Below are 24,598 nucleotides of genomic sequence, written 5' to 3'. Positions count from 1 at the left end.
ACCCGGTGTGCTGGCGCCGCTAGGCGGAGGATTAGCCTAGTGAGCTGTGGCGCCGGCCCGGAATCAGTATTTGACTCCACCTCGGTGCAAAGGCAATACACATCCAGTAAAGACCAAATTTTGAATTTTGAATTTAATATTTATTATAAAATGAATTATTATAAAATTGAGCTCAATACTTTATTATAAAATGGGCTTTGTCCTGGGTGATTTGGCCCAGCTGTTCAGTCGGTGAGATGTATGTATGAAACGCATTACTGACTCGTTGGGCTGTCGCCCCAGTGTAAGTTGAGGAACATCTGTGTAGAACATTCTATACTTTGGGGTAAGGAAGTTCCTCTCAGACACAGAACCTTAAAGGAATAAAACTGATATGTCTTACTCTCAAGTTGAGAATTTGTTTTCAGCAGACGGCATCGTAAGGAGAATAAAATGATAAACCACAGATGGGGGATTATAAATAATCGACATGTAATTGGTGTGCCAGTTATATAAAGAACTCCCATGAGTCAGTAAGAAAACCCGCAAGCAGCCCCGTGGGAAACTTCAGCCCCTGGGTGAGGCTGCATAGCATCGGGGAAGGACGGTCTGCCAGGCCACACAGCCTGTGAGCCTGCGCCAGCACAGGAGGGCAGGGACGGCCACAGTGCTGACGAGGGCTCAGGGTCTGTGAAAGAACTCTCCTGACCCCCTCCTCACCAACTGCCCCTCCTAGTTATTCTGGCACTGGGACCCCCCAGCAGGCTGGACTCGACCTGCCTCGCTTGCCCGGTGGCTTACCCTTCCCCGCCGCTAGCTCACCCTTCCCCACCGCTAGCTCACCCTTCCCCGCCGCGCCTTGGAGGTGTCTTCTCCCAAGGACTGGGATGGAACAGACTCCAGCCTGGCTCTCTGCACTTCCCACCCCGACCCTATAGGGGTCTTCAGAGCCTCCAGGGTCCTCTGTTTCCCTGGACTTTGACCTGATGGAAATGGCACCCAGGAGCCCGTCCAAGCCCGTGGTCAGTTCCTGGACACGGCTCAAGAATGCTCTCACAGCCCAGATGGAAGCCTGTCCAGCGGGGTGAGGGGTTTCCTTGAGCAGGAAGCAGCCGAGTGAGAGACGCCGGAACCCAGCCTCAGCTGCAGCTGCCCACTCACGGGCACGACCCTCAGGTTCAGCGTCTGAGCCGCTCTGCGCTGCGTGTTCGCGTCGGTAAAGTGGATATGAAGATAGTAAGCCTGCTTCCTAGAGCTACTGTGAGGGGAAAGTGAGTTACAGTGGGCTCTCTCTATCTGCATTTTGCACGGATTCAACCGGCCAAGGACTGAAAATACACATATAGACTTTTTCTTGTCGTTATCCTCTAAATAATACAATTTAACAACTGTTTACGTAGTGTTCACATTTTATTAGATGTTGTAAGAAATTTAGGGACAACTTAAAGTACAGAAGTATTATACGGAATGTATATATAATGGACTGGGACATTGTATGTCAGGGACTTGGGCTTCCACAGGTTTTGGTATTCACAGGGGCTCTGAGGACCAACCCCGGCTGCCAAGGGGGCCAAGTGTGTGTAAAACAGAGCAGTGGCCAGCCAAGAGCAAGCACTGTGTCCCTATTAGCTGTTGTCATTGGTGGTGGCGACACTGTCCTCAGCATTGCCATGTGCATCTTTGTGCTGCCTCACAAAGCTTCATTATATGAAAGATCTAAACATAACTGATACGGTCTCTTTCTCTCTCTCTCTCTCTCTCTCTCTCTCTCTCTCAAGAATTTTCAGAACTTTCTATTCTGGGTATTTCCTGAGCTGCCCCCATCAGAAGCAGTGGACGTGGTGGAGGTCATCTGCATCAACAGGATGAAGAAACTCTGGAATTACAACTATGACGACGAAAGTGACAGCGATGACGAGACAGCCCCCAGAGCAAACGCCGGTGGCTACACCACGCACGGCCTACTGGGCAGGCCTCTGAATCAGACCTCCGCCACCTCGGCCACCTCTGAGGAGTCCCAGTCCGCCGACGGGGACGCGAAGGAGTCAGACGTGGAGGAGCCTGACTCACCTGAGGCCCACGCGGAGTCCCCCACAGTCCCCAGGCCGGCCCTCTGCCCCTCGCCGACAGAGCGCACCGACGAGAGGACAGAGAGTCCGCCCCAGGACCCCATCCCCGATGGGGACAGCAGCAGCACCGGGGGGTCTGGGGACCGAATCGTCTTCAACGTGGACTTGAAATCTGTGTTCATGAGAGTCCTTGATGATGACACGGAAGAAGCCCCTGTGACGTTCTCCCCTCCTCCAGAGGACATCAGCGACCTAGAGGATCCCGGTCGCACGGAGCCCACCACGCTGGCGGCCGGTGGGGACGGGCTGGAGCCACCCCACCCTGGCGCCTCTTTCGAGTGCCAGTGGCCTGCCGACATTCCTTCTGAGAGGAGTGACACTTCTGATTCCGACTCAGACGTTGGTGCGGGGGGCGACTATATAAGGAGATGAGTCCGAAAAATGTTTAACTCTGACCATCAAGGACCCACAGGGTCCTCTCTCCTTGGACCCTAGCTTGCTGCTTTGTGGTCTGCAAGTGTTTTCTGCCAGGAGGATTAGGGAACCTCCTGGGCTTCCCGGTGACACCACCCGTGCAGGGTCCCAGTATGGGAAGCGTCCTGCCACTCAGCGCCGCGTTGCCCAGTTCCAAGTGATACCCTTGGAAGGGCAACCCTTGGAAGATGCAACGCTCTGTCTGTTGCATTCTGCTGGTGTACCTGGGAGCAAGGTACCCAGGGAGCACAGTTCCCTGTGGCCCTCCAGGGTGAGCTAGGGCCCTGCGGTGTGTCCGACAGAGAAGCAGATGGGTGCAGGGGAGGCTGGGGTCGGGGAGAGAACAGGAAAGCAGGCAGCAGTGGAGGAGGGGACAGGACGGAGTGGGGGGCCGGGAAACAAGGATCGGCCAGCTCGTCTCCACTCACCTCTCGGATGCCGGAGTCGGCCTCCCGTGCCGCGGGAACAGCGCCAGCACCTCACCAGCCCTCTGGAGAGGAGTCACAGATGCTACACACTCCGGTCCAGGCAGGTGACTAACGGAGAGAGGACACATTGCACGGGAAAGAGGAATAAAATCTCAGTGCCATCTTGTGGGATTAAAAAAAAAAATCACAAGTGCAACTGCGGCATGCAAGAGCTGGGAAGCTGACCTGACACTCGCCGACGTGCCGCGTGCTGGTTCCAGGCGTCCTCCGGGTGATGGGGTGTCTCATGACTGGGGGGAGGAGGGAAGGCGAGGCTCTACCACGTCATGGAGAGAACAGCGCAGGACTGGGCCACAGAGCTCCCCGGCTGCCATCTTGCTGTTGTGGCTCGGGGCATTTTGCTAAGTCTCTCCAGAGCCCCAGTCCTCATTTATGAATTACAGGGATTACCACCCTATGAATCCAGGGCAATACTGGGAAGTATTTAGAAATAAAGACGCCAGTGGGAATGGGGCAACCTGGGGAGGCGCCGGGATGAATGAGCGGTGGGGGACCCTCCTTTCTCACCGCTCCCACTCCCGCCAACTCTATTCAAAAGGTGAAAAGGGAAAGTTGTAGGAGACCCAGTTGTAGGAGCCTGGAGAGATTATTTGTATCATTGCGCTAAAGTAACTCAAACTGGGAGGGCTGTGCCGGGGCAGCCATCACTCGATGACTGAAATGCCCTACGGAAGAGGCCGCACGCACATCCTGGCCTCCCGGGCCCTCTGCATTTCCAGACTGGTATTTCAGAGTAGCCTCTCCCATCTGCACTTGGGTGTGTCCCTTTCACAGTTTTGCATCATGGCCTGAGCTGGTAACGGGTACGACAAGCACACTTTTTAGTACAAACTTGGCGCAGCCTCCATGGCGAGCACCCGTGCAGATCTGTGAGCCCGCCGGCTCGCTGTGACCACCTCCCGCCCCCTTCCTCACACATCAGCCTGGGGCTCCCCTGGCAGACGGCAGGCAGAGCTTCCAGTCCGTCAGCCCGCGCTGGAGTTTCCAACCGCACCGCTGCCCACGTCCTAGAAAGAGGAAATGAAAGCTTTCTGGGCTGGCCCCTGAAAAATGCTGCTCACTGGCAAGTAAACGGCGCGGCTTTCCTGGGACCCTCCCTGGGTGGGTAGACTCTCACCCTGGCGTCCCCAACAGTGCTCTTCAACCACCTGCTGGGGAGAGGGCCTTCCAGAGAGCCAGCTGGGCCCCTGAGAAAATGAAGGTTTAGAGAAAAACCAGCACTGCCCCAAATTCCACCCTTCAGATAAAACCCCAGGGTGGGCGGCCCAGTGCGCGGATGTGGGTGCCTGGAAAAGTTCACAGGGCGAGTTGGGCGCAGCACGCCGGCTCGCAGTCCCTGGGTTTGAGGTCCAGCTCTGCTGTTCTGGCTTCCTGCTCGTGCGCACCTGGGAGGCGCAGGTGGTGGGGTCCCTGCCACCTGCACCTGTTCAGGGTTGGGTTCCGGGCTGCTCGCTTCAGCCTGGGCACCTGCTGGGTATTTGGGGAATGAACCAGCAGGTGGGAAGGAACTCTGTCCACCTTTCAAATTAAAAGGCAAAAATGTTCACGGAGAATGAAATTAAAACCTAAGTTTATTGTGATGCAAGAAAGTTTGTAACTTTATAATATGCATTTTCTATGAAGTTTTTGAAGATGCCTGTGTATGTGAATCTCGACATGTTTTTATACCGAAACAAACTTTTATTTCTGTCTTCCCACGAACTGAGTCCAGTGTGCCTTTTCCTCCTCGCTCTTCCTCCAGTGCCCCCGCCACGCCCCCGATACGGAGCTCCAGGGGCGGCACAGGTGCACCCGGCAGGGGGCGGGCCTGATGCGGGGGCGGGGCCTGAGCGCCCCGCCCCTCGGGTTCCCGGAATAGGGCGCGGCGGCGGGAGAGCGAACCGGGGGCAGACAGGGGCGTCCAGTGCCCTCCCCGGCACCGGGCTGGCACGGCCATGGCGCGGAGCCTCGGGAGCTGGCTGAGCGGCTGCCTCCTGGTGTCAGGTGAGGGGTCTGCGGGGAGGGTCGCGGGACCTGGACCCGCCCTCCGAGGCACGCTTGGGACCCTTGAGCCCAGTCGAGCTGCGCTATGGTGCACGCGCGGGACGACCCCACATCGCACCCCTGGAGCGCGGGGCGAGGGCTGCACCCGAACTCCGGCGGGAGCGGCCGGCGCCTGCCTTCTTCCGCTCCCCAGCCGGTGGGCTCTCCCTAAAGACCGGCTCCCGAAAGTCCAAGGCACCCCACGGGGGCTGTCACCGGAGCCCACCGGGCGGCAACCCCGCCCTCCACCCACCCGGGACCGACTCCTCCCCAGCCGACGGGCCCGCATCCCCGCCCCCCGTCTTCTCTTCGGTCCTCAGCGCGCTGAGCCCTCAGTCCCATCTCCAGCGCCCCACCTCCCAGGCGTCTTAAGTCTGAATCCGGTGAATGCGTGGCTGCGCGGGATTCCGGCAAGGCGATGGCCCCTCGCTGCCTGGCCCCGGGGACCCTGCATTGTTGGGTGTTCCTGCTGCTCCTCGGGGCCACGGCTGCCTGAGGCTGCCACCGCCACCTCCACCAAACCTCAGTGTAGCCGGGGCCTGCGGATTCTTCGCTCTTCCTCTCCACGTGCTCCTGAGGGGGTTCCGCAGAACCCTGGCATTAAATACCCGGGCTGCACGCAGATCCACGACTCTCATGTGTGTCTCTTGGCGACGGTTGGGTGGGTAGGTGGTGGTCTATTATGCGCCTCTCTCTACTTGTGCGTATGTTAGAATTTCCTATTAAAATTTTAAAGCCTAATTTCTATCTGTAGCCCAAATCCGTGGGCCCTCCGAGTGCATCCGTCTGTCTCCCCGACTCCGCCACTTGAACTCAGTCTGATGCCACTCCTAGGGAAACTCTGGGCTGCCGGTGCCAGCCCCAGCCGGACCCCCAGAAGCGGGTGATGGCTTTGACTTCTGCACAACAGATGTATTGGCAAGTCTAGACCTGACACCTCTGGAAATAAATCTTAAGGCTGTCTGCCCCACCTACGCCCTCCCATCGGTCTGTCTGGACCCAAATCCAGGTCGCCGTCATCTGTCCCTGCGCCACACATCTGCCTTCCCCGGAGTTCACAGTCATCACAGCTCACGTCACTCACCTGTCCTCTCCCACGGGGCACTGGAAGACCTGCAGCTGGCCGGGAGACCCAGGCGTTGGACGTGCGCGTTTTCATGGGCAACGTTTTCGAAGCAAAAGTTGTGAATTCTTTTCCTTTGTGTTCACAGCGCTGGGCATGGTGCCACCTCCTGAAAACGTCAGAATCAATTCTGTTAATTTCAAGAACATTCTACAGTGGGAGTCACCTGCTTTTCCCAAAGGGAATCTCACGTTCACAGCTCAGTACCTCAGGTGGGTCTGGGGACCCCCGGCGGTGAGAAGGTGACAGAGAATGGCGGCCCTGGGCTGGATCCCGCGAGGGAGGGAGTCTGGCTGCTGTCACCTACGTGACCGTGACGGCCCAGGGGAGCCTTTTCCTTTCTGTCCGGGGAATTCTTGTGGTCAGCTTTTCCTCTTGACATTTGCTTGTTGGGCTGGCTCCTGGTCTGACTTCCCCAGGGCTGCTCGTGGATAGGTAGATACGTTATCCTGTGTGTGTGGAGGGCAGCCACAAAGAAGGCCTGGGCTCACCCAGAACCAAGCTCACCTGTCATGATGGACATAGCAGGGGACTTCAAAAAGTTCATGGAAAATGGAATTGAAAGATAAGTCCATTTTGGTACAAAACAATCGAAAGCTATCCATCCGTAGAGAGATCTTCACAGAGTTCATGGAAAATGTATTAGGGAAAAAAATGCATGAATTTCAAATTATTTTTTGAACCAGTGTAAACTTACCTTTTTAAAAATAAGTTTTTAACTTTTTAAATAATTATTTATTTCATTTACTTGAAAGGTAGAGAGAGATTTCGCATCTGCTAGGTCACTCTTCAAATGTCACAACAGCCAGGGCTGGGTCAGGCCAAAGCCAGCAGCCTGGAACTCCGTCTAGGTCTCCCACGCACGTGGGTGGTAGTGACCCAACCACTTGAGTCATTGTCTGCTGCCTCCCAGGAAGCTGGCGTCAGGGATGAAGCTGGGGCTCCCAGGCATTCCAGTATTCCCACATGGGATGCAGGTGTCCCAAGGAGCGGCTTAACTGCTGCACGCTTGCCTGCCCAAAACTTAACTTTTTGCCTCGGTTTTCTCCATGAAGTTTCTGAAGGCCCCTTGTTTTTGCAGAGAAAGGTGGCCCCACTGTTGTCTCTCTTAAAGCCGCAGCACCCAAAGCTGACAGTGTGCATGCACATTGTGTCCGTGGGAAGCTGTGCACACAAGGGAGGTCTACAAAGCCAGTGGGAAGGCCCGGCTGCCACACCACCCACCCCTCCAGTGGGTTATAACCACACGCCCGTGCTGGGGGAGGCTGTGTCTGACGCTGCGCGTAAGGCAGCTACGCCAGCAGAGGGTGGCTGTCGCTGTGACGGTTCCCCCAGTAGTGGCCTAACTCCTCTCCTGGCCTGCCTGTCAGTGCTTCCCTACGCCCAGGGGAGACAGTCCCTTCTGCCCTCCCTGGGCAGCCTGCCAGCCCACGGCACAGGCTGGACTACAGGTGACACATCTCCACAGCAGGTGCAAACAGCCAGCACACCTGCTTCCCGTGTGACTCAGCAATGAATACAAAGATTGACAAGCGCTTCCGCGAGGCAGGGAGGGACCGGGCCCCAGCTGCCATGAATCCCACAGTCCTACCCATTACAGCCAAGGCCTGCTAAGTCGCAGAAGTGGAAAGAACAATAAGATAGTGCTTGCTAGGGCTTGGATTTTTTTTTTTAACTTTTCAATTTTGAATAATTCCAGACTAACCAGCAAATTTCCAGATTTTAAGCCTGGTGCAAAGAACTTGCAGATGGCCTACGTCCAGATCCCCCAGCTTTTGATACGGCCACGTTCTGTCTCTGCGCGTTCTCTGCACGCTGTCGCTCGCTCGCTCTCTTTCTTGTGCATCATGCCCTTTGCCCCTTATCGTTACAGTGTGTGTTTCATAAGAACCAGGCTAATCTCTCACATCGCACGGTATACTGCGGTCAGGTGCAGGAACCCTGACGGAGTGCTTTCATGGACTCTGCAGTCCATAGTGCAGTTTTTTTTTTTTTTTTTTTAATTTGACAGAGTTAGACAGAGAGAGGGAGAGACAGAAAGGTCTTCCTTCAGTTGGTTCACCCCCCAAATGGCCGCCACAGCTAGAGTTGCACCGATCTAAAGCCAGGAGCCAGGTGCTTCCTCCTGGTCTCCCATGCGGGTGCAGGGCCCAAGCACTTGGGCCATCCTCCACTGCCTTCCCGGGCCACAGCAGAGAGCTGGACTAGAAGAGGAGCAACCAGGACCAGAACCCGGCACCCATATGGGATGCTGGTGCTGCAAGCAAAGGATTAACCAAGTGAGCCACAGCGCCAGCCCCCATAGTGCAGTTTTGTCAGTCCCAAGAGTTGAACAGAGATCCTTTGACGTTCAGGTTTCTCTTCCTGAGACACGTTTTTCCAATCAGACTTTCTGTATGCTTTCATCGCAGTTTCCTCCACTGGGTCTGGAAAGCTACCTTCCCTCTCCCCGTCTCTCCCCTGTCATTTCTTAATTGTTCCACGCCTGGCTTCCTGTGTCACCACGGTGCTTGGTTTCTGCCGTTCATCTTTTGATGAGCAGTGTCAGTGACACCTGCAGGTGCAGGGGCAGGAGGTGGCCCTGGCTGGCCTCGAGGTATCTCCCACAGAACTGCAGATAGGGCAAGGTGTGGGCTGCAGAAGACAAAACATGTGCTGGGCATGTGCTTGGGGGATAGACTTGACCCCAGAAGATGGGAGGACCCCTGGGTAGCTCCATGGAGCTGTCTGTTGTGGATGTGCAGCAGGGTGGGGTGACCAGAACAGGGAGCGTGTCCGAGGGTGTGCTGGTGATGTTGCTGTGGACAAGCCCCCAGATTAGAAGCACATACCGTGCATGGGCCACATTACCTATTGCCTGGGGAGAAAAACTTTCCTAAGTGGAATAAAAACAAGCTAAGCGAAAGAGAAGTTGTTGCACAATGACTGCGGGTATACCATGTGTGCCAAGACACTGGCACATTCATTTCAGGGAGGAAATGCCCGCAGGTGAGACTGCCCCTGGATGCAGTAGCCCCTGGGTGTTCCAAGTGATGGGGCGTTGGGCAGCCACAGAGAGTGGGTTGATTGGTAAAATATACGCGGTGGATTAGGTGAAAAAGGCAGCTTGCAAAGCAGTTCCGTCTCTGTTCTCTCTGTCTGCCTTTTGCAAGGTCGGTCATTATGCCTATCGTGGTTTGTTTGTAACGTGGCAGCCAAGGCTGGGTACTGTATAACGAAATCGACTTGGCTCAAGATTCTGGCGGCTGGAGCGTCTGAGCAGCAAGGGGCCAGAATCCTGGTGCAAGCTCCCTGGCCGCGTTCCAACGTGGTGAAGAAGCAGAAGGGGGACTGGCAGAAGGGACCCAGTACCCGGGTGGCCTCGCTGCTCACGGCCTGTGCTCATGGCGCTAACTCATTCCACGAGACCATGATCAATCCCTTCCAAGGCGATGCCTCCACGCCCTGGACCCCATCTCTTAAAAGGTTCCACAGCCGGCCAGCGCCGCGGCTCACTAGGCTAATCCTCCACCTTGCGGCGCCGGCACACCAGGTTCTAGTCCCGGTCGGGGCGCCGGATTCTGTCCCGGTTGCCCCTCTTCCAGGCCAGCTCTCTGCTGTGGCCAGGGAGTGCAGTGCAGGATGGCCCAAGTGCTTGGGCCCTGCACCCCATGGGAGACCAGGAGAAGCACCTGGCTCCTGCCTTCGGATCAGCGCGGTGCACCGGCCGCAGCGCGCTGGCCGTGGCGGCCATTGGAGGGTGAACCCACGGCAAAGGAAGATCTTTCTCTCTGTCTCTCTCTCTCTCACTGTCCACTCTGCCTGTCAAAAAAATTTAAAAAAAAAAAAAAAAAGGTTCCACAGCCTCTCAACATCACCACACTGGGGACCAAGCTTCCAGGGGGCACACGCAAACCACACCCAAACCAGAGCCTTGTCTCAGGGTCATTCAGGTGCCGTGGAGCACACCATGGAGCACAGTGCGGAGAGCGCTCTTGTGCTGATCAGAACCGGCGATGAAGAACCCGCTTGAGACTTTTCTCGTTTCCTCTGTGGGTCTGAGGGCGGGAGGCCTCGGAGACCCCGTGTTGGAGCTCTCGTGACTTCGTCTTTCTGATTGTACAGTTACAGGAGATTCCAAGACATGTGCAAGGGGACTGCCAAGACGGAATGCAATTTCTCCAGCCTCTCCAAGTATGGGGACCACACCCTGAGAGTCAGAGCTGAATTCGCAGAGGAGCACTCGGACTGGGTGCAGGTCGGCTTCTGCCCTGTGGATGATAGTAAGCCGCTTCCTTTCCGCTCCGTTCTCATGCCATCGGCTTGCCTTGCTTGTGTTCACATGGGCTGCTCCACCAGCCAGAATTCTTTGAGTTTGCACCAAGTGGATGGCCTTGCTCAGTGAGCTCAGGAATATATTATCAAGAGGGCTGTAGCCTTGGAGAAATCCATGGAAGAGACAAGAAAGGATAGATGTATCATCAACAAAATAAACGTATATGTTTCCAACGCCTCAAGGGAGTGAATGCGTTGGAGCCAGTGCTATCAGTGAGAACGGGGTAGATTCAGGCTGTACGTGTTCTGAAAGAAGTTATTTTGGAATTTTGACTTAAATAAATATGACATGATAGGCAGCAGAAGAATACAGGCAGGTGTGGGACAGAAAGAGCGCATGGCAGAAAGTCAGCTTAGCCAGAGCACAGTACAGAGGGTGGGATGCAGCTAATGGTTGGGCCACGGTGGCTGGTAAACATTGGAAAGATGAATGTCCCCAGGTCAGATCCTGAGGTCATGGAGAGGCACCAGAGGCCAGGAGGTGAACCTGTTTATAATGTCAAGACTTGAAAACTATTTAAACCACCATCCAGCCATTTAGGAACTAAAGGCAGGGCTAGTGGTTACAAGAACCTCATTAGCAGAACTCACGGGCCACCCTCCAGGGGTACACAAAGAGAAGCCCCTAAGGAGCTGTCTCCTTGTGGGAAGGGGTCCCCTGCTCTGGACCCCTGTGGCCTGCACAATTCCATCCTCATTGGCAGGGAACAGGGCTAGGGACCCCCTTCTTCTCTTTCTGTCCCAAGCTTGAGCAAAAATCTTATATATGGAGTCAGAAATTATCGATGTTATCTTTTCTAAGGGCACCTGTATGAAAGTAAATGGGAAAAAAATGAACACACAAAGAAATAGAGTTTAACAGTAGTCAAGTCCCAAAATGGTTCAGGCAGCCCTCTAGTCATAGGTTCCACATCTAGGGGTTCAACCAACTGTGGGTTGAAAAGGCCTGGAAAGACAAAATTGCATCTGTTCTGAACATGTATAAACTTTGTTTTATTCCCTAAGCAATAGAGCGTAGCCGCTATTTATAAAGCAATCACATTGTATTAGATGTTGTAGGTAATATATATCCAGGAGGACGTACGTAGGATATACAAACGCTATCATATTTTTCATAAGGGATTTGAGCATCTGTGGTTTCGTCGTCTGTAGCAGTCAGGGTCTTGGAGTTACTCCCAGATACGAGAGATGACTGTACAGGTTTCTGCTCCTTAATCGCTTCCCAGGTCCACACTGGCTCCAGGTCCTGCTTTTGTTCCCTTCTATGGAAGCTTCCTTTAGAGGTGCACAGCTTGCTGAGAGGTCACACGGATAGTGAGTGGCAGGAGGATTCACATCCGGCTCCGTAACCTGGCTCCTAGCAACGACTACCCTGTGCTGGGTGTTCACATCTTGAAGCTTGTTTGTTTTCATGATCAGAAGGTGCTTCAAAACATCATGTGAAACCCATTGGTACTTGGTGAAAGTATCTAACATAATTTTCATGTCTGGCTTTCAGACCAGCAGATCAGCATGGGCAGAGGCAGACCCATTAGCGGCCTCCCAAACAAGTCTCAGCAGCCAGAGAAGAATACAGGATACAACAGCCCAGGGCCATTGTTATTCATTAGGTGATTATTACCGAGCCCCTCGGTGTGGCAGGTACATTCTTAGTGCTGAAGCGACACCTGTGAACAAGAGCTTTTGTTCTAATGGGAAGACCCATAGAAGACAGATACATATTGTTTGATAAGCAGTGACCGTGGCTCCCAAGAAAGCTAAAGCAAGCTAACAGGACAGAAAGAGGTGGGAGCTGTTCTTTTCTATAGGGGATAAGATACGGTCTCTTTGAGGAGGTGGCATTTAAACAGAGACCCACATTAAGAACAGATCACCCACATGATTATCTATGTTGGGGGTTTGGTTATAGATGTTAAAGATTTAAGGACAGCCATTAAAAATAATAGAAAATGGCTGGCGCCGCAGCTCACTAGGTTAATCCTCTACATTGCGTTGCCGGCACACAGGGTTCTAGTCCCGGTCAGGGCGCCGGATTCTGTCCCGGTTGCCCCTCTTCCAGGCCAGCTCTCTGCTGTGGCCAGGGAGTGCAGTGGAGGATGGCCCAAGTGCTTGGGCCCTGCACCCCATGGGAGACCAGGATAAGCACCTGGCTCCTGCCTTCGGATCAGCGCAGTGCGCCAGCCGCAGCGCACCAGCCGCAGCACGCCGGCTGCGGCGGCTTGGAGGGTGAACCAACGGCAAAAGGAAGACCTTTCTCTCTGTCTCTCTCTCTCTGCCTGTCAAAAAATTAAAAAAAAAAAAAAAAGAAAAGAAAAGAAAATACCATCTGTAGCTTCCAACTCAGCAATAGAAAGAAAATTCAAGCCAGTAAAAAAAAAAAAAAAAAAAAAAGGAGGGTAAGAAGCCAAAAATAAATATATAAATAAAATTTAAAAGTTGTGTGTTAGAAAAAAAAGCCAAAGTAATGTAGTAGAAATGAGTCCACATATATCAAGAATTACAATCAATCTAAATGGGCTAAACTTCATTGATAAAAACAAAGGCTATCACATTGTTTCAAAGTAACAAAATCTAACTCTGCTCCTTAGCACATCTGTCATTGTCACAGTAACAGTGTCACAGAGAGCCGTGTACTTGAGGAGACTCCTTGCTCTGGACAGCTGTGAAAAATCAATGTTGCAGTGAGGTTGTTACAGTGTGATTTTGATGGTCAATTTGCTTTGTTCTTGGACTTAGCTATTATTGGGCCGCCTCGGATGCAAGTGGAAGCCCTCGCTGATTCTTTACATTTGCGTTTCTCGGCGCCCCCGATTGAGAATGAACCTGAAACATGGACCATGAGGAATATTTATAACTCATGGGCTTATCATGTGCAATATTGGAAAAATGGCACTGACGAAAAGGTAAGTGTGGCTCATCACAAGCATTTCAGATGTAGACTCCCACGTTCTCTGCCCAGTTTTGCTCTGAGACCCTGGTGATGGAGGGAGGGAGCCTGACGCCATCCAGGCCAGGCCCGCGAAGATGCCAGGAGGCTGCTAGGCTGAGGGATGGCCGATATCTCTGCTCAAACTTCCCAAGGGACATGCACAGAGGAGACTTTCAGGGTGATGGCTGCACAGCGCGAGCACGTGTTTCCTTCTCTGAAGGGAAGTTGCAGAGGGTGGAGCTGAGTCAGCACTCGGCTGGGGGAACTTGGAGTCGGCTGACTCACATGGTCAGCTAAATGACTGCTGTCTCGTGGCCTCAACGCTGTAGACCCATGCATGCAGCAGGTTAGTTAGGTGCATGGGCGCTGCCCCACTGCTGGATCTGGGGCCAGCAGTGTCGTCACCATTCTAACCTTAGTCTTCCCTGTGGTTTCTCCAATCCTCTGTTAAAGGAGATAATTCCTTTGAAACTATAGACTTGCAATCAAAAGAACTGAGTGGAGTATTGTTCCGCCACCATGGGACTCTGGTCACTTCCCTAACCTGCAAAATGGACACATTAACAAAATGAGGAAGGAAACTTACTTCAAAGCAATGACAAAATGGAAAACTTGTCCCATTGCCTGGAACAGGGTGTGTGGTTAACACGTGAGGTTCCTGTCCCCTGAAGTAGCCGTCTTAAGGCTGTTGGCACTCATCCCTGATCAAGTTCTACTCTTAGACTTTAATGCTTCTAAACTGAATGCATTCATGGTCCTAAAGTGCCGTACATATATGTTATGGAAGCTGTGTTACATACATGCTACCTGCATGTTAAATGTTGATTTTTATTAATTCCCAAGGGTTTGGGAGAAAGGAATCACCTATGTTTATTTTAGGAATGATGTCATTACATGTATATATATGCACACTGTATACTGCAAGAAAATCTCAAGCTAACTTTTTTTCCTCAAAAAACACTGCATTAAATGATGCAATGCCTTCCTCCATTCCTGCTGCTTTGGCAGAATGCACCACGTTTGAAGGAGTTTATAAACAGTAGCACTGCACTCCTCACAGTAGTGGAGGAGAGAAGTCCACGATCAAGTTAACGGCCAGGTTCAGGGGTGGTGTAGGATGACTCCGCTTCCGAAACAGCAGAAGGCCAAGGGCAAAAAGAAGCAGCAGCCCCCTCCCACCCCTTCTGTAAGAGCACTACACCCCCATTCACGCAGGCTCTCCCGTATGACCCCCTAAAGGCCCCGCCTCTTCATACTATCACGTTGGGGTCAAGTTCCAACCTATGAGTAGGGGGTCGCACACGTTCAGACCACAGCGTACAGGAAGTCTGCCTTCCTCGCACAACACTCAGTTTTGCTGATCGTCAGGACCCCAGGACGTAAATGCCTGGAAAGCAGCACCAACTCAAACGCAGGTGTCTCAGCTACGCTCTGGGCTGCCGGTCAAGGCCAGGTCACTCCAGTTAAGGGTGTTGTACAGCCACCAGGACTGAGCGCCTCCTGCACCTGTGGGAACCCAACTCCGTAGTCATGTAGTCTCTTATCTGGAGCTCCCCCACCGCACAGTTCTGGGGCGGCTCGCTGGCCCTCTCGCTCCACCCGCTGCGGGGAAGCCTTTGTGTGACCACAGGCTGGTGGGGGCAGGCCCTGGGCCCTTCCTCCCACATGCCTCCACTGTCAGGCGGGTCCCTCTGGAAAGCAGGCATTCCTCAGCTGCTACCAGAAAAGATCCTTAAAGTGACAGCAGGAAGGCTTTTGCAAGATAAAACTAGGAGCTGCCCAGAAGCAAGAGGACAGGAAAACCCTGCCCAGGGACCCAGGGAAGCCCCTTCATGCCGGCCCCGCCTGCCTCCCTGCCTGCCTGCTCCATTCGGGTCAGCTCCTGACTTTAGTCTGTGAAAAAAAAAATTCCTTGTAAGCTTTTAGAGGCGTTGGACTTCTAGAAACGAGAGCCGGGTGTGGCGTGTTTTTGTTGGCTTGTTTCTTTCTAACTGACTTGTTAGAAGTTAGGCCACACTCACCGTGTGTAGAGGTGTAATCGATGGGCAAGAGCTCAGCTTCTCATACAGAAAGGGAACACACACACAACCCCAGGCCCAGAAGGCACACAGCCAATGACGGGACCTAGAGTCTCTGCTTACTCTGGGTTCCCTTTTAACTCCCTTTATGTTGCCAGGAACTATTCTGCTTTCTTGCATTTGGAAATACGTCATCAAGTGGTATCTCAAATGCAGGTTAAAGCACGAGGAATAGGGATGCCAGCCCCCAGGGTCTCGCTGTACACAACCGCTGTGTCAGTAGCTTGGGCTGCAATAACAAGATACTGCTTATGAGGTGGTTCAAACAACAGGTGTTTCTCGTCTGACTGTCCTGGAGGCTGGCCATCCAAGACCAAGGTGTCTGCAAGGCCTGTCTCTCAAAGCTCCAGGGAACAGGCCTCTCTCCAGCTTCTGCTCGTAGCTGAGTCTTTGGCCTTCCTTGGCTCATAACAGCATCGTCACCTTGACCTCTGCCTTTATCTCCACATGGCCTTCCCCTCTGGGTGTGACTGGGCGTACATCTCTCCCTTTTGTAGGGACACCAGTCATACTGGATTAGGGACCCACCCTAACAGTAAAGACCCCACCCCCAAATAAGCTCACATGCACAAGTACTCCAGGTCCCAGCTCCTACATAGGGGTTCTTATCGGACACTGCTCAACCTATTAAGATGGATTTAGCTATTTTTTATAAAAAGGGAGGAGGGTAGTTTGTGTGTCTTTAAGATGGAAAATTCAGGAAATAAGATGGTATTGTCAGCATCATGGTTGATCCTTGTGCTTCCCTTAGACAGGGGTCAGGTGCCCTGGAATGAGCCAGGAGGAGAACCCGCCCCCTACTCTTCCCTAGTCTAAGTCGGAAGCCAGGATTATAACTGGTGGGGGTAGGAAACAGAGGGAAAGGACAGCACCCAGTCACTGAGGGCATTCTTGTTCCCTTACCAGTTTCAGGTCACCCCTCAGTATGACTTTGAGGTCCTCAGGAACCTGGAGCCCTGGACCACTTACTGCGTTCAAGTGCAAGGCTTTCTCCTGGATCGCAACAAAACTGGAGAATGGAGTGAGCCTGTCTGTGAGCAGACCAGCTCTGACGGTGAGTCGGCCGGCGCACAGCCTGCGTTCTGCATCTCCGAGCATTGCCCGCAGCTTCGTGGACGCCCAGCCGCTGAGCGTCAGGGCTGGGAGGCTCTGTGGCTGTGGAGCACACGGGTCCACCTCCACCCGGCTGGGAGGCCTGTGGCCATGGGAGCACGCGGGTCCACCTCCACCAGGTCAGGAAGTCTGGGCAGCGTAAGCCACCACATGCAATGCTGGCATCCCATACTGGAGTGCTGGCTGCTCTGATTCTGATCCGGCTTCCTGCTAATGCGCCTGGGAAGGCAGCGGAGAATGGCTCAAGTACGTAGCCCCTGATTTCTATGTGGGAGACCTGGATGAAGTTCCTGGCTCCTGGCCTCAGCCTGGCCCGGCCCTGGCTATTGCAGCCAACTGGGGAGCCAATCAGTGGGTAGAAGCTTCTAGAAGATTCTCTCTCCCTGTTTCTCTCTGCCTTTCAAATAAGTAAATATTCAAAAAAAAAAAAAAAAAGATCTGCACCCCACACATGGCCTCCCAGCCCTGGTTGCCCTACTTCATGCTGATGAAGGAGGCCATCATCATCTGAGCAGTTCACCCTCCCTTAGACCAAAGGGGTGGATGGGACATCTGATGAGCTGAGGTCTGCCGCCAGGTGCCTACCTTCTCTGGGCTGCCCTGCCCTCCCCTGCCGCCACGTCTGTCCCTGGCAGATTGCACCTCTCCAGCCCTGAAGACAGGAGATGGGAAGGAAGAGTCTAGAAGCCTCACCAGTGCCTTCAGTATGTCTTGATTCAGTGCCCCTCATCAGATGCAGACCTCTCTAGTGGCACCCACAGTATCCAGTACAGGGCCTCCACCCTGGTTTTTTTTTTTTTTTTTTTTTTTTTTTTTTTTTTTTTTTTTGACAGGCAGAGTGAACAGAGAGAGACAGAGAGAAAGGTCTTCCTTTGCCGTTGGTTCACCCTCCAAATGGCCACCACGGCCAGCGCGCTGCGGCTGGTGCACCGCGCTGATCCAATGGCAGGTGCCAGGTACTTCTCCTGGTCTCCCATGGGGTGCAGGGCCCAAGCACTTGGGCCATCCTCCACTGCACTCCCTGGCCACAGCAGAGAGCTGGCCTGGAAGAGGGGCAGCCAGGACAGAATCCGGCACCCCGACCGGGACTAGAACCCAGTGTGCCAGCGCCGCAAGGCAGAGGATTAGCCTAGTGAGCCGCGGCGCTGGCTTGTTTTTCTTTTTTTAAAAGATTTATTTGTTTAGTTGAAAAGCAGAGTAACAGATGGACACAGAGAGAGAGAGATCTTCCATCCACTGCTTTACTTCCCAAGGAGCTTCTTCTGGGTCTTCCATGTGAATGCAGGGGCCCAAGCACTTGGGCCAGCTCTGCTGCTTTCCCAGGCCAGAGCAGAGAGCTGGATCGGAAGTAGAGCAGCCAGGACTTGAACCGGTGCCCATATGGATGCTGGCATTGCAGGCGGGGGCTTTATCCACAATGCCACAGCGCCAGCACACACTGGTGTATGTTTGTTTGTTTTTTAAGATTTATTTATTTATTTGAAAGAGTTACACACAGAGAGAGAGCGAGCGAGCAAGAGAGAGGTCTTCCAGCCACTAGTTCACTCCCCAATTGGCTGCAATGACCGAGCCTGCGCAGATCCGAAGCCAGGAGCCAGGAGTGTCCTCCAGGTCTCCCATGTGGGTGCAGGGGCCCAGGGACTTGGGCCATCTTCTACTGCTTTCCCAGGCCACAGCAGGGAGCTGGATCAGAAATGGAGCAGCCAGGACTCAAACTGGCACCTACATGGGATGTCGGCACTATAGGCAGCAGCTTTACCCACTACGCCACAGCGCCAGCCCCACACCCTGGTGTTTCTTAGAAGAAACAGAGGGAAGAAGGGGAGGGGAGAAAGAGAGAAGACGGCACCGATGGGCCGGGCACTCTGTGCAGGTGCAGCACGGTTGCATGGTCAGTGAGACCCTGGTGGCCCTCGTGTTGTGGACAGCCATGGGCCTCTTAGGAGAAGGCAGCTGGTTCAGCAAGCTCAGACCATGGAAGCAGGAACGTGGTTGGGCCTGCCGTGACCTAAAATGACACAAAACATACAGTTTGATCCAGAAGGAAAATATTGCAGCTAGTCTGTGAGTGTAAATCATCAACCACCAACTGACAAAATGCAAGTATTTCACAAAAGAAAAGGAAAAATCATAATCCGCTGAAAACCTGCTTTTGTCAAATGCCATTTATAGAATTTTTTAAACATACTGATTTCATCTAAATTGCACAACAGGTTTTCTGAGAACTTTAGAAGGCCCTTCTCCCTTTCCACAGACCAGAAGTGAAGGTGCAGAGAGGTTAAGTAACTTCCCAGACACTCAGCCAGCCAAGGACAGAGTCAAGGCAGAGCACAGAGCAGTCCACGCCCAGGCTGTGTTTCCTGGACCCGACCACCTACAGATCCATGCCAGAGGTAAACTGAGTCACCGTGCATACGACAGAGGCAGGTTGTCTGCCTGGCAGTGGGGTCGGTGGATCTGAATCACGCTGGAGAGGCCCACGGGCTGCTGTTCCTTGTTAGACTTTTCCAGATCTCCCCATTCATCTGGTCAGTACAGCTCTTCTTTCTCTTTCTCTTTGGGTGAGTGATAAAGGCATGCCTCAATCTTGTCACCACCCACCAGGTGCACCCTTGTCTAAGAGGCTGGGGTGCCACTGCTCCGAACACGAGGAGACCCAGGTCCCAGAGAACCTCTGGGTGGCTCTGACTCATGCCAAATCAGAGAACTACTGGAATAGGAATGGCAGGTGGATGTGCGGGTAGGAGCATCTAGGCAGACCTCACACTGTCAGCCGGGGCATAGCCTGGGGGCCACACCAGCCAGCTTCCTCACCACGTGTCCCTGCATACAGCGAGAGGTACATGTTTGGGTTGAACGTGCCCAACACCTGGGCAAGAAGGAACCATCTTCTGGTTCTAGTACAAGAAAGAGGAATTCATGGGGAACTGGGATAAGTGTCCTTAACCCAGCGAGGATATGTTCTGGAAAGATTTGGGGTCAATGCCATGGAGAACGGAACCACAAGAGGACAAGGGAGAGGGGGAAGCGGGCGGGAGATGCACCAGGTCCCTCTCCCCTTCTGCCTGTCCAGGGCCACACCCACCCATCAGATGTTTAAGGAGCATCTTCTGTGAAGCTCGCGCTCAGGCAAAGCCTGAGATGCCAGCAAGTGACTGCACCTGATGTGGCTCCAGGACCAGGCGTTCAGGGTTCTTTGATCGGCCTTGTATAAGTGGCACCTGCCACTTCCCCCACAAAGAATCCTTTTAATTTGACTTGCTCTTGGGAGCATTGCTCTCAGCACTGTGGTACAGTGGGTGAAGCTGCCATCTGCAGTGCAAGCATCCCTTTTGGGTGCTGGTTCGAGTCCTGGTTGCTCTGCTTTGGATCCAGCTCCCTGCTAATGTGCCTGAGAAAAGAGTGGAAGATGGCCCAAACATCTGGACCCCTGCCACCATGCGGGAGGCCTGGATGGAGCTCCTGGCTCCAGCCTGTCCTAGCCCCAGCCATTGCAGCCATTTGGGGAGTGCATCAGTGCATGGAAGATCCCTTCTCTCTCTCTCTCTCTCTCTCTCTCTCTCTCTCTGCCTTTCAAATAAATAAATCTTGAAGACAAGGATGACTCGGGGTTAATGATCGAGGTTCATTCTCTTGCCTTCTCAGCACTCAGTGTGCTGAGCTGTGTCACGATGGTGCTTTGTACTGGCAGAGGTTGGGTGGGGGGAGGTGGCCAGGGGAGCTGGGGCAGGGGTCTGGTGCTGGGAGCACGGGTGACCGAGGTGACATCCCGGATGCCACCAGAGGCAAACAAAGCAGTATATTAGTTAAAGCAATAAAAACAGGGTTTATTCAGTCGCGGCTGTGGTAGGGGAAAGCTCTGAGCTCCATTTACACAGAGGGGACCTCGCATTTGAAAGGGAGTGAAGCAATTACAGAAAGAGGTTGGAGGGCTTGTCAGTCCCCTTGCCATCAGGCCCTCCATGTTTGCCGACTGAGGTCATCAAAGCCAGGCTTCCACGGTCCCACAGAGACTGCGGAGGGGGGCCCCGAGCTCCCTGATGGTTCCCAAGGGATGGCTCTCTCGGGTCTTGGAGGAAGACACTCCTGCATTGCCAGAGACACACGGGAGGCGGGAGTTTTCAGCAAGCTCATGGCAAATGGGATTAAGAGAGAATCCAGGTTTCCCGTGAGTATTGAAGGGCTGTATGTGGAGGAACAGAGGAGGATTCATGGGTTAAGCTTTTTTTTTTTTTTTTTTTTTTTTTTTTAAGGAAACACTCTCAGAAAGAAAGGTTCTGAGAAATGGACGTTCTTAGAGAAGCCTTGAGTTTTTCCAGACAGAAATTCAAGGGAGGATGGGGCCTGCAGCTGCTAGAAGCCAGGCCGAAGCTTTGACCACCCTGACGTCTGCCGGTGCGAGGGCTTGGCTGGGGTCGTTTACCCCGAGAGCCCTCACGGTGCTCCGGTGCCCGGGTTTCACTCGGGTTCAGGGGCCCAAGGAGTCCATTTGCTGTCTCAAGGCATAAGAGCATTATTCAGAACAAGGGGCTCATTGCTGCCCTGAAAGCAGGCAAAGTGGGTAGACTCTTGCTTGTTTTTTTTTTTTTTTTTTTTTTTTTTGACAGGCAGAGTGGACAGTGAGAGAGAGACAGAGAGAGAAAGGTCTTCCTTTTGCCGTTGGTTCACCCTCCAATGGCCGCCGCTGCAGCCGGCGCACCGCGCTGATCCGATGGCAGGAGCCAGGATCCAGGTGCTTTTCCTGGTCTCCCGTGGGGTGCAGGGCCCAAGCACCTGGGCCATCCTCCACTGCACTCCCTGGCCATAGCAGAGAGCTGGCCTGGAAGAGGGGCAACCGGGACAGAATCCGGCGCCCCAACCGGGACTAGAACCCGGTGTGCCGGCGCCACAAGGTGGAGGATTAGCCTATTGAGCCACGGCGCCGGCTGCTTGTTATTTTTTAAAATTAATTAATTTATTTGAAAGGCAGGGTTACAGAGTTGGAAGGGTGGGGAGAGAGAGAGAGCTTCCATCCACTGGTGCACTCCCCAGAGGGCCAAGGAGCCTGGAACTCCTTCCGGGTCTCCCACGTGGGTGCAGGGGCCCAAGCACTTGGGCTATCATCTGCTGCTTTCCCAGGCACATCAGCAGGGAGCTGCATCAGAAGTGGAGCAGCTGGGACTCGAACCAGTGCTCACATGGGCACCTGCTGCACCACAACACTGGCTCCTTGTTCTTACTCTTCTCATGGGCATCATCAGCAGTGCCAGGAATCAAACATGAAGCAAATAGGCAGGGGGCAACCCTCAGTGCAAACCCTGGGCCCTCGTCCCAGCTGCTGCGTTTCTGAGAACCATTGCAAGATGAACAAATGGCCTGTGTCCAGGGGCCGCCATGGGATGGTGACAGAGTGGCCTTGAGATCACAGAGCTCCTTTCCAATATGTGGCAAGGCGATAACACCCCCATTGTCCCCACCAGACACCACCCCCTCCTGGATGGTGGCCGTCATCCTCATCGCCTCGGTCTTCGTGGTCTTCCTGGTGCTGTTGGCCTGCTTCGCCTTGCTGTGGTGCATCTACAAGAAGACCAAGTACACCTTCTCCCCCGGGAACGCTCTGCCACAGCACCTGAAGGAGGTAGGTGGGGAGCAGCGAGAGGTGGCTCGGAAAACCTCCAGGGGACAGTGTTTTGTTTCTTTAAGCTTTTCATGTGAAGTCAGGGCCGCCTAACCGCAGACACGCTTTCCAAGAAGAGCACACGTCTCGTACCCTGGCCCGTGCCCGTTTCGGGGACAGCTGAGGTCAGAGGTCAGGGAGCAGCTCAGGAAGGAGGCAAAGGCTTGCTCCCCAACCGCGGCCCCTGCTCTGGCTCTCACTGCTCAAAGCTCCAAATATTCAGGGAGCACAGGTGGCAATGACGTTCCTGGCCAGGAGGGAGGGGGCAGAGGTCAAGGTGAAGAAGGTCAGGAGGAGAAAGCTTGCAGCTCAGAGCTGGCCAGGAGGGGGCCGAGATGGGGGTATAGCAACAGGACAATCCGAGTGACACGGGCCAAAATAGAGAGTTAAGAAGGAGAGAAGATACAGGCCAGAGATAGAGCCACGGGAAATTCGTGACGGGAAGCCCAGGGGAGCAACAGAGACCGGGCAGGTCCACGCCGAAAAAGCAAGTAAGAAAGGGAAGCATCAGAGGCTCTGACCAGGGAGGTCGGCAGCCCCCAGTGACCCAGGAGAGACGGGAAATCGTGGGTCCACGGAGCTGCGAATAGCAGCGGGAGGGAAAGCTTGGCGAACTGCTTTTGAAGTTCCATGCGGGAAAAAGAGAAGGTATAGAGGGACAAATTGAGAGGTCAGGCATCCTCCTGCCACCTCTCTCCTTCCCCCAGCCTGGACCTGCAGCCAGCTGGGAGAAGCCATCTTGTTTGTTTATATTTTCTAATGTAAGCAGGGGACTGCCGACTTTGCCCTCCCCCACCCCCACACACATGCCCATCAGTAGCAGGAGCCACCTCACCACACCCCCTACACAGGAATGAGGACTGCAACATCACATAGAAACCTATTCCCCACCACGCAAGCTGTACAAAAAGGAGAAGTCCTGAATATCGAAAACTCGAGCCCACTCCATCCACCACTGAGAAGAGAGCCAGGCTCCAGTAGGTGGGGTTCTGTGCACCAGCGCTCACACCTGCCTCTACCATGATTGAGAAGTGAGCCGGGCTCCAGTAGACGGGCTCTGTGCTTCCACTGGCAATGCACAGACACAGAGCAGCTCCTAACAGGGGAATCCTCACCACAAGAAAATCTCCATAGATTAGAGGTACAGTTCATTAAGCAGGGCAATATAACCCTGAACACACCAGAGACGAACAACAGGCATCCTGGGACTGTGAGGAAAAGGGCGGGGCACACCAACAGAAGTGAACAACCTCCTCTAACCAAAAAGCCAGAGGAAAGCTACAAAGGCCCACGGGGCCTTACCTTGGATGTCTGCTCCACCCTGGAATGCTGAACAGAGCACCCAGGCCACATCCAGCACACACCTCTTGGAACTCACTGAAAGTATAGACATCCCACTAAATCACAAAAATACAAATTAAGGAGAAAAGCAACCAGACAAAAAAAGAAAAAATACACAAATCCCCCCCAAAAAAGGAAAAACTCTAAGTAAGAATAAGGAAGACACTATGAGCCCCCAAAGGAACACCGCAACGCCTCCATATTAGAAAGGGAAGATGAAGAGATTGCAGACATGCCAAAAATGAATTCAGAAAAATTGTCAGATTACTTAGAAGCAATCAGAAGCAAATTCACAATCTAAATGAGAAGTTTTCCCAAGAAACTGAGATATTAAAGAGAAGTCAGAATGAAGTACCAGAAATGAAGAATTCAAATAAAAAAAATGCAGTGGAAAGCCTTAACAACAAAAAATGAGACAAAAGAAACAATATGAGAACTAGAAGACAAATTTCTGGAAATATTACAGTCAGACCAAAAAAAAAAAAAAAGGGAAGGAAGAAATTAGAAAACTAAAAAACACTGTTGGAGATGTACAAGATACTATCAAACAACCCAACATACAGATCCTAGGAGTTCCAGGAGTTGTGGAAAGAGAGAAAGGATTAGAAGACCTTCTTAATGAAATAATAACAGAAAACTTCCCCAACCTGGAGAAAGAAAGAGACATCCAAACACAGGAAGTACACAGAATTCCCAATAGGCATGACCAGAAGAGATCTTCACCATGACACATTGTAGTAAAACTCTTCACAGTAAAACATAAAGAAAGATCTTAAAATGTGCACAAGAGAAATGCCAGATCACATTCAGAGGAACCCCAGTTAGACTCACTGCAGACTTCTCATCAGAAACCCTACAAGCAAGGAGAGAATGGCAAGATATATTCCAAGTCCTAAGAGGAAAAAAAAAAACAAAAAACAAAAAACAAAAAAAACACCTGTCAACCCAGAATACCCACTTACAAATAAAGGAGGAAAAAAGATCTTCCACAACAAACAGAAACTGAGAGCTC

General features: G+C 53.0%; 2 protein-coding genes across 3 annotated transcripts in view; both read left to right on the top strand.

The window, feature by feature from the left end:
• IFNAR2 (interferon alpha and beta receptor subunit 2) overlaps nucleotides 1-4,707 on the top strand; it is a 34,739-nt gene extending 30,032 nt beyond the window's left edge. For both annotated transcript variants that reach the window (XM_017350828.3, XM_051833616.2), the window contains exon 9: nucleotides 1,758-4,707. In XM_017350828.3, coding sequence (XP_017206317.3) covers nucleotides 1,758-2,480 — 723 coding nt within the window. In that variant the 3' untranslated portion in view covers nucleotides 2,481-4,707. The remainder of the gene's footprint in view (nucleotides 1-1,757) is intronic.
• A 127-nt stretch (nucleotides 4,708-4,834) lies between these two features.
• The window catches only part of IL10RB (interleukin 10 receptor subunit beta), a 32,208-nt gene continuing 12,444 nt past the window's right edge, over nucleotides 4,835-24,598 (top strand). Inside the window, exons 1-6 of the mRNA XM_002721294.5 lie at nucleotides 4,835-4,993; nucleotides 6,244-6,367; nucleotides 10,260-10,417; nucleotides 13,206-13,372; nucleotides 16,383-16,530; nucleotides 22,049-22,206. Coding sequence (XP_002721340.3) covers nucleotides 4,945-4,993; nucleotides 6,244-6,367; nucleotides 10,260-10,417; nucleotides 13,206-13,372; nucleotides 16,383-16,530; nucleotides 22,049-22,206 — 804 coding nt within the window. The 5' untranslated portion in view covers nucleotides 4,835-4,944. The remainder of the gene's footprint in view (nucleotides 4,994-6,243; nucleotides 6,368-10,259; nucleotides 10,418-13,205; nucleotides 13,373-16,382; nucleotides 16,531-22,048; nucleotides 22,207-24,598) is intronic.

This window comes from Oryctolagus cuniculus, chromosome 4 (assembly GCF_964237555.1).
Source record: "Oryctolagus cuniculus chromosome 4, mOryCun1.1, whole genome shotgun sequence".
In the NCBI taxonomy this organism is placed as follows: Eukaryota; Metazoa; Chordata; class Mammalia; order Lagomorpha; family Leporidae; genus Oryctolagus; species Oryctolagus cuniculus.
Note: the sequence above shows the minus strand (reverse complement) of the source record. Positions and strands in the feature narration are given on the sequence as shown.